The sequence below is a fragment of the Centrocercus urophasianus genome, unplaced genomic scaffold (assembly GCF_019232065.1).
Source record: "Centrocercus urophasianus isolate 14NV4802_14NV808 unplaced genomic scaffold, USGS_Curo_1.0 seq_21, whole genome shotgun sequence".
In the NCBI taxonomy this organism is placed as follows: domain Eukaryota; kingdom Metazoa; phylum Chordata; class Aves; order Galliformes; family Phasianidae; genus Centrocercus; species Centrocercus urophasianus.
Genome location: NW_024884767.1, coordinates 18734168 through 18744205, shown reverse-complemented (window position 1 = coordinate 18744205; position 10038 = coordinate 18734168). Strand labels below are relative to the sequence as shown.

General features: G+C 41.5%; 1 protein-coding gene across 1 annotated transcript; it reads right to left on the bottom strand.

Moving 5' to 3' along the window:
- Nucleotides 1-6246: 6246 nt before the first annotated feature.
- Nucleotides 6247-7875, bottom strand: LOC122162582. The gene has a single exon (XM_042822999.1). The coding sequence runs from the start codon at nt 7873-7875 to the stop codon at nt 6328-6330; it is 1548 nt and encodes a 515-aa protein (XP_042678933.1). The 3' UTR covers nt 6247-6327.
- Between the last annotated feature and the right edge of the window lie 2163 nt (nt 7876-10038).

Here is a 10038-nt window from a genome sequence, read left to right as displayed (position 1 = left end):
GTGTTCTTGCAGAGCAGAAGGCCAGTGGTATCCTGGGCTACATCAAAAGAAGGGTGGACAGTAAAGAGAGGGAGGGGATTATTCCCCTCCCCTATTCTACCCTCCTGAGAGCCCATTTGGAGTCCTGCATCCAGAAAGATATAGGGCTGTTGGAGCAGGTCCAGAGGAGAGCCAATAAAATAATCAGGGGGCTAGAGCATCTCTCATATGAAGACAGGCTGAGGAAGCTGAGCTTCTTCAAAGTGGAGGAGAGAAAGCTCTATACAGATGTCACTGCAGACTTCCAGTACTCAAAGGAAGCTTATGAACAGGAGGAAGACCAATTTTTTACTGAGTCTGATAGGGATAGAACAGGAAGGAATGGCTTGAAACTAAAATACATGTAAGTTATATATTACGAGTAAATTGTTTGCTCAGAGAGTGGTGAGGCCTTGGCATGGGCTGTCCAGAGAAGCTGTGGATGCCCATCGCTGGAGACATTTGAGGCCAGGTTGGGTGGGGCCATGGACAGCCTCAGCTGTGGGTGGCAGCCCTGCCCATGGCCGGAAATTGAAGTTATATTATCTTTAATGTCCTTTCCAACCCAAACCGCATATGATTCTATGAAATATGCATTTTAGATGGACAAATTAAAAAAAGGAACAGTTAATTATAGAATCATAGAATGGCCTGGGTTGAAAAAGACCAGAATGATAATCTAGTTTCAACCCCCTGCCATGGGCAGGGTTGCCAACTACCAGACCAGGCTGCACAGTCAGATCCAGGCTGGCCTTGAATGCTTCCAGTGATGGGGCATCCACAACCTGCTTGGGCAAGCTGTTTCAATGTGACACCACCCTCTGTGTGAAAAACTTCCTCCTAATATCTAACCAAAACCTCCCCTATCTTAGTCTAAAACCATTCCCCCTTGTCCTATCACTTTCCAACCTCATAAACAGTATTCCTCCCTCCGGTTTATACCCTCTCTTCAAATACTGGAAGGCGACAGTGAGGTCTACCCAGAGTCTTCTCTTCTCCAAGCTAAACAAGCCTGATTCCCTCAACCTTACTTCATAGGAGAGGTGCTCCAGCCCTCTGATCATCTTAGTGTCCCTCCTCTGGAACTGTTCCAAGTGCTGGGGGCCCCCAGCCTGGACGCAGTGCTGCAGATGGGGCCTCACAAGAACTGAGTAGAGGGGACAACCACCTCCCTCTCCCTGCTGGCCAACCCTTTTTTAATGCAGCCCAGAACACAGTTGACCTTCTTGCTGTTGGGCTGCAAGCACACACTGCTGGCTCATGTCCAACTTCTCATCTACAAGGACCCCCAAGTCCTTCTCCGCAGGGCTGCTCCCAGTTTGTATAAAAACCTGGGATTGCCCCAGCCGAAGTGCAGCACCTTGCTGAATCTCATTAGTTTTGCATGGGCCCATTTCTCCAGCCTGTCCAGGTCCCTCTGGATGGCTTCCTTCCTTTCAATGTATCGACTGCACCACTCTGCTTTATGTGGTCTGCACACTTGCTGAGGATGCACACGATGCCATTGTCTGTGTCACTGATGAAGATGTTGAAGAGCACTGGTCTCAAGACCGTTAAAGGCAAACATTAATTCAAATGGTTTCTATGAATTACAGTGAACTATGAAGAACAAAAATTTACCCTTAAAAATCACTAGACACAGAATTCATATCAATTCAGCTTCTCTTTGAAAGATATTAAATAATTCTGTTATTTAATATAAGCAAAACTTATAACTTCAAGAGCTCATTAATATTTAAATATATGAACCATTAGCAGTATTGTAGTTCATTATTATAGTATATTTATGGTTCAGTCTGCTTACTATTAGAAACACTGATGTTCATGACTGAACAAATGAACAGGCAGAAATCCTCTGTCTAGCATATATCATTCCCTCATGTCTGTCATAGTTGGGCAGCTCTTCACTCCTGCAGAATTTTTTAAACAGTGTCAGTTTACACAGATTCAACAAAGGAAATAATTTAAGGATCAAAAGACCAAGGACTTAATAATGGTTGATAGAAGTTATTAGATCAGACTGCAGCAAGAGGAGTTTAATTAATATTAATTATTGTCTCCTACAAGTGAGAAACAACATTTCCCCTGACACAGATGTTGAACTGTTATGGACTGAGATAAATACGGTTGTTCAAGCTAATTAGTCCCCTTGTGTTAGATGGAAGTATACAATGTCCTCATACAAACTCTACAACGGGTTGGCTGCTTGCCTCCTCAATGCTAATTTTCCTGATTCTTCCCTTAGAGAATTTTCCTCTGTCTTGGTGAACACTGTTTGAATTGCTGAAATTTTTGAGAATGAGATTTCCAGGAAGTCTCCTCTGCAACAGCAAATATGAAGACAAACTGTATGGTGTATCTCTTGCAGGAATTTGAATTTTTATTTAGCTTTATTTAAATGTCTGAAATGGAAACTAACCCATTTCATCCGAATTCTGGTCCATCTGAAAAATAAATTAATTTGCAGCTGGTTCAGAACTATTGCTTCTACTTAAAAATGATTCTGTTTCTGAAGTTCTGTCCAGAATTCCTGTCACATTTTTCTGCTACAAATCTATGATTTTTTTAAAATATATTTTTAAATGCAATTCGTCTCTAATGCTAATGTGATTTTACATAAAAATAAACCACTTTGTTTACATTCACTTCATTGCTTTCACACGGTAAATACAGTAACGTTTGTGAATTACCATTATTACTGATTTTTCTTTATGTTCTCCTTTTCCAAAATGTTTGCTATCACTAGATTTTCAGTGTACAGGGAATCTTTCATTCTTGAATATTTGACTCTAAGAATAAATCATTGCTCCTCTTACAAAATCTGCTGTACTTTTCCTAAGAATATTTTACCTTCAATTACAATATTTAATGTTATTACCCCAATATTCTTACACAAAGGCAATTTTCTTTCAAGTTTACTAATCTTATTTCTAGGAATTGTGGAGTTTACAATATAGAAATATTAGAAATATTTATTTTATTTACAGAAATATTATAGAATTAATTCAGGGCAACTGACTTATATTCTGCTTAAGGAAATATGTCTGAACACAAAAGGTGTAATATTTTCCTTTTCATAGATACAGTTCCTTGAAGAAATGCTGGATCATGAACTTCAGACCTCAGACATATCAACTGTAACCAACAGGGCATCATTTTTTCCTCTTGCTTCTAAGTGAAAGTACTTAGGCCTGCTGGAAGCACGGTGATGCATTACTCAGCTTCCAAAGAAATGTAGCTGCAGGCTTTGAAAATCTAAACATGTCTGTATCCCTTAAAAGGTAATCTGCATTTTTTTCATAAATTACAAATCAGCAAAACTATCCAAGATGAATTCAAACTATCAAGTAGAGTTAATGGAAATTCAACACCTGGAAAATGCGAGAGATCATGGCCTACAATTAGCAAGGACTTACTCTCTTCAACACTCTAAGCTGAATTTAGAGCTGCTAAGTTATAAAAACAAAACTCTCCTGCTGTGCTTTTCTGATTCATACTACATTATTCAGTAGCTGTGGCTGCAGTACAGAGGGTGCAATCCCAATATAAATCAGGATTGCTGTCTTGTAGTGATGTGTCTCGCTCCAATTTATAGGAGGGAGAGGAGGTTCTTTTATTATCTATATACCCGGCGTGAGATTAAGAAGCAATGGTTCAAATGTTGGTCCGACCAGTTTATTACAAATCTTAATCAGGGGAAATGGGGAAGGGGAGAACGGACACTATTATGAATTAGGGTACTGGGGAAGGGAAGGAGGGCGATAGAAAAGATAGGAAAGAAGAGGCAAGGAGTCTTTATAGGAAGCAAGAGGGACAGAGTCACCACGATGGATCCAGCGTGGTTCATAGTTCAGTCTTTGATCTTCAGTAGCGGTGGGTCGTCAGGCAGAGTTGTCCTGTTGACAACGACGACGAAGCATGACGAGAGACGACCATGGCGATGATGGCCCCTTTTCAATAGTTTCAGAGTGGTCGAGTCAGCTGTCTTTGGAGTGACAGCTCAAATCCAAAGTGGTTGAGTCAGCTCTCCTTTGAGTGGCAGCTTCTGGCTCTGGGGCCTCAGCAGGAAACTCCTTTGTTCTTATCTTCCTGGCCTTGCCAGCAGATAAGAGGAAGCAGGGAGGCACCAACTTGCATCTTGCCTTTGCAGGATACAATGGTATCATCCCCCAGCCTCCCATAGCAAACAGGAGTTATTTGGTCACAGGCTAGTTCTTCCGCCAGTAAACAGTCCTGAGCACTATCTTCCGAAGGCAAACAGCTCCAAAGATGTAAAATTGTCCACACAGCACCCATCACTTGTCTCCTCAACAAACTACCTCAGGAAGCAAGCTTTGAGCCAAAAAAAAAAGCAAAGAGGGATTCTCACACCACCCCGTGGCTCAAAGATTGCTTGAAATGAAGCATAAGTGACCCTCCATGGTGGTGAGGAAAAGGCAGAAAATAAAAAGACAGCAAAGAAGCAGGGGGGGAGGAGGGGAGGGAGAAGGGGAAGATAATCGTTACACAATTACTACAAAAGATTTCTTGGGCTTGGTTACAAATGTTGCCCTGATCTGTTGGACTTGTCCATCATCAGTTGAAGTAGTTACAAAGTACATGGAGGATACAACACGTTGTATAAGTTGAATAAAACATAGAATCATACACGGTACAAACATAAGAGTTGCAACAACACACAGTAGAGAAAATAGGATACGTTTGACCCATGGGCCACCTGGAAGCCAGGAAAAGAAATCAAAGTCCAGGCTTTTCCAGTTTTGGACAGGAACATGGGCTATTTTCCGTATACCCCGGGCAATTGGTTTAACAACTTTACCATTATCATCAATCTTTAGACAACAATTAGAATCATTTGGTTTGCCACAGACACCACTTGGTGATACATCAGGAGTGGTGACACAAATGTTACATGATGAATAAAAGGTAGAAAGTGAAAAGAGACAACTATACATTTAGCAATGACCATAGATTTAACAATAACCAATATTAATAAACAAACAAGTAAAACAAACTTAGGAATTTGTGTCAGCTGCTTTCCCCACCCAGGAACTCCCAGTGTAAGCCAGGATCCAGATGGGAATTCTTCAGTAGAGGTTGTGGTGTTTATGAATAGCCATACAATATTACACTTCAGTTAATTTACTAAAAGCATATCTAGTCTAATTTGACAACATGTGGACTTGCCACGGAATGTTTTCTAAGATGATTTAGTGTCTCAAGAACTTTCCACTCGAGCATTTCCAAAGCAATTCAAATGCTGAGAGATATAAATATTAGTTTGGCAAGTTAAAGTATTGTTACAGTCCACAGAACTTTTCACAGGACAGTGTGTGCAGGATACCCCCACAGTACAAACCATCACAGAGGGGTTATCCCAGAAACACACGCAGCTCTTTTTAAAACTTAGGCACTTTCCAACAACCATGTTTTGGATGGAACTCCTGGACTGGTGTGACACTGAAAAGCATCAGTGCAAAAGGCTTTATGATAGATTTCTCTTGTGACCTCATCTAATAGATATTAGATGAGTCCCTTGATTCATTTCCCAGTTTGTTAGGAATTTGGAAACACTGTGGAGGAGTTACATGCAAATCATAATCAGTTTGGTAAAAAGGGGTGAAAGAAGGAGTCAAAAGAAATGGTATCACTGTGCAGGGAGTGCCAGTAAACCAGGATGACCTGTAAAAAACCCTGAACCCAGTTGTGAAGTTTAACAGATCCAAGGACTGATACCAATCACCACCCACACCCACAACAACACAAAACATAACACTATTGCAACCAAAAAATGTAATCAAGAGGTACATTCAGTGTTCTAGCATGATCAAATCTTCAGTATTTCTATCACAAAACACAAATGGTTAAAATCAGCTATTAGCCTTTTTGTGTTCTGTGAAGGTCCCACGGGGATCTTCTGTGAAAATAAAACAAGACACCGACTTGCCTTTTTTGGGCTTTGTTAATGTGATTAAAAAATGAGGGAACAATCCAGCAAGTGTTGATTTCATATTCCTTTTTCAGGGTGTCTTTTAGCCTTCCAAGGATATTTGTTAAGGGATCCCGTTAAGGTTAGGGAAACTGGCATCAGGCTTGCTGAGTCAATCGACACAGTCTGGCCAGAGAGGTAAAAGTATTTCCCTGGCTTATCAGCCACTGGATCGTGACTCACAGGGATAACTGGCAAGAGTGGTGGGGCCTTTGGACAGAAGGTGTTAAATCGAGGATCTTGCTTCCCTTTGTTGTGAGCTTTCTCATGCATCCACCCTTCGCCGCCCCCACCCCGCTCACTTGGGAGGGGCGAAGACATCAGTTTTCTAATGGCTTGGATAGCCGTTCAGGTTCCCTGGGAGGGACCCTAGGACCTGGGGTTTTGCTTTCCTCAAGATTCTGGATCTTTTGTTCTGGCCACCAGTTAACTAATTTCTCTAACATTACAGTGGGTAATCCATTCATCAAATCTCGTGGAACACCCTTTTGCCAGCTCAATGTCCAGAGACAATTACGTTTATGATCAATATTTCTCCTACCTGTTTTTACTGACAGTGAGACCCTTCCAGTCCCACTGAGTTTTGAGCTAGGAGGCCTGGGGGCAAGGCTGACTGCTGCAAGTCGTACTTCCCTTGGCTCAAATTTAATGGAGGAAGAAACCACTGGCCCATATTTCCTTCCATAGTTAATTAACTCTTGGGCAACCTCTCCCCACGTCCATGCTTTGTTTCCTGACTGCAGATGGTTGGGGGTTATAGTTCCTTCTAACACTGGCAGGGTTCTCTCTCCCTGAGACATAGCCTCTATTTTTCCTTGCAGTTGTATCCCTATAGGTTTTAATGACTCTGGAAGCCCTCTAATTAAAGCAGTCATTCTCTCAGGATCAACAGGCATCATCATAGGTGATTCATGGTGTGGCTGCAGCTTTCTATCATACATCATTTGGAGACAAGCAGCCTTTTGAACACTGTCTACTAACTGATCAGTTGTTCCAGTAATGGCAAGAGGGTCTCCCCGTTCTAAAGGGTTGAGACCACCTGCCCAATAGGCAGCCCTTTGTGTTAAGGACCAGGGAGCACGACTGTTGCCAGTAGTTAAAAATACTCCTGGTCCCCAGTAACCTTCCGCCTCCTTTTCTGTTAGCAGAATCTGGTCGCCACCAATGAGACTAACCCTCCATACATATTCTGTTTCTGATTCCTTTGGAGAGCGGCTGAAATCTTTCTTCAATTTCGCCAGTTTAGTGGCTGAGAAGGGAATTTCCTTAACATTCATTTGAGGATCTAGATCCTCACTGTTATCGAATATGTATTCAGTTTTTATCAAAGGACGCAATGGAGCTATTGGAGTTTCTAATTTATCTAGCCTTTCCTTCATTCCTGGTAGCTCCACCAGAGGAAAAGTTTTTTCTTGAGGCAAAATGTGGGTGACGGTATGGCTGGCATGCTTACACGTTAGCAGTTCCTTAAAAGCCATTTGCAACAAAGCCGAATTACATTTCTCTCTTTCTAATTGTTGCTCGAGATTAACTATTTGATTCTGCAGAGTTTTTACCAATTCTAGTGTAACTCTAACCGATTCCTGTAGTGCTTCTATGGTTTGGAGTTCTGCCGAATGCTTTTCATTTCGGAACTCCACAGCTGCTTTTAAAGTAGCCCCGAGTACGGCACAAATAAAGGACTTTCCTTTTCCAGCTCGAGTACGAGCATTCTTTTGCAGGATACTAATACGGTCCGAAACACTCTGCAAGTTATACCAGTTCTGTCGTGCCCAATCCATACCTGATAAAGAGGGACGAGCACCATGCTTTTCTAAAAGGTCAAATAACACATCTTCACTTTTCATGGTGGCAATGCTGTCGCTCATTTTTTCAATACAATGAAAAACCAACACTAAGGGAGGTGGAGGTGCACGTATTCAAAAGCTCAAGTGACTCCTTATCTCTCCTCCCGGGGAGATACACCACACCTAAACAAATGCAAATGTTCCAATTACTCCTCCCTTTCTTTGGGGGAGCACAAAAAATGTGAAGCTAAAGCAACACTTTCTAGGTTTCAATGTAGTAAATAAAACTTCTTGGAGATGCACACACGTTTAAGTAACAAAATACCACTTCCTACCAAATAACCAGAGAGGTCTTCCCGAGGAGGCACACACGTATTAAACAAAATGCAAGTATTCAAAAATACGTCCCCGAGAGGTACACACATAAAAGGTAAAGTTTCAGAATATGGAGTGGTCTTCCTGGAGAAGGACTCACGTCTAAGTTTTCAAAAAATATCGCTCCATGCAACTCCAGGAAGTGCACACAGAAAAAGAAGTTTCAAACTATATCTGGAAGGACAACACTCTCACAGCGGTATCCTGCCGACTACGCCATTAAATAAATGTCTCTCTCCAATTTATAGGAGGGAGAGGAGGTTCTTTTATTATCTATATACCCGGCGTGAGATTAAGAAGCAACGGTTCAAATGTTGGTCCGACCAGTTTATTACAAATCTTAATCAGGGGAAATGGGGAAAGGGAGAACGGACACTATTATGAATTAGGGTAATGGGGGAAGGGAAGGGAAGGAGGAGATAGAAAAGATAGAAAAGAAGAAGCAAGGAGTCTTTATAGGAAGCAAGAGGGACATAGTCACCACCATGGATCTAGGGTGGTTCGTAGTTCCGTCTTTGATCCTCAGTAGTGGTGGGTCGTAGGGCATTGTTGTTCTATTGACGACGAAGGACGACGAGAGATGACCATGGTGATGATGGCCCCTTTTCAATAGTTTCAGAGTGGTCAGCTTCTGGCTCTGGGGCCTCAGCAGGAAACTCCTTTGTTCTTATCTTCCTGGCCTTGCCAGCAGATAAGAGGAAGTAGGGAGGCACCAACTTGCATCTTGCCTTTGCAGGATACAATGGTATCATCCCCCAGCCTCCCATAGCAAACAGGAGTTATTTGGTCACAGGCTAGTTCTTCCGCCAGTAAACAGTCCTGAGCACTATCTTCCGAAGGCAAACAGCTCCAAAGATGTAAAATTGTCCACACAGCACCCATCACTTGCCTCAACAAACTACCTCAGGAAGCAAGCTTTGAGCCAAAAAAAAAGCAAAGAGGGATTCTCACATGATGGTACTTAAAGCATTCATGAAATATTGCCAACAGGCAAATTCTAATACAATATAGTAGCAAATCAAAATTATTGAGGTTTTTCTCCCTGCTTTTATGATCCCATATCTATGAAAACTGTAGTTAAATTATTTCAATTGCCAGAAGACTGAATATTTCATGAAAGGAAAAATACTAAATAATCTTTTTTCCCAGTAATAGGAAAGAATTATCTGCAGACAGTGCTATTTCTTGTTGCTACTAATTCACAGCATAGTTACTTACAGCAAGTAAAATGAAAGATTTTAGCAAGTATCATAGTGACAAAACTTTTGGAATAGGCTTGCTGTCTTTTATTCTATTTCCGAATGTTGAAGATAATAACCCTTACTTCTCAGTGTCTAAACGTGAAACAAATACAGGAACATACAGCATTTTTTAAATTTCTTCCTCCTGCTCTGCACTGACACAGCCTGAGGCAACAGCCTCGAGTTGTGCCAGGCAAGATTTAGATCGGATAGCATGAAGAATTTCTTCAGAGAAAGTGTGGTTAGGCATTGGAACAGGCTGCCCTGGAAAGTGGGGGTGTTTATGAGATGAGTGGGTGTGGTGCTTAGGAACATGATCTAGGGGGGTTCTATCGTGTTAAGTGGATGGTTGGGCTTAGGTCTTCCTCTCATTAAATTCTCTAGCACAGTTTGCTGCAGTAGATCCAAAACTTTATGATGCTATGATTTACAAAAGAAGTGAGGCGACGTTAGGTGAGGCAAAGGTTTTCATTTTTCTGCTACACATCAACAGAAGTAGGTAAGAAAATTCAAAGAAAAAGCTAATGTTAATGAGATCATTCAGTAATCTCCTGTGAATACCTACTTTTATAAAATATTACCACTGAAACTGTTACATTAGCCTGTATTGAAGTAGAAGGAAATGTAG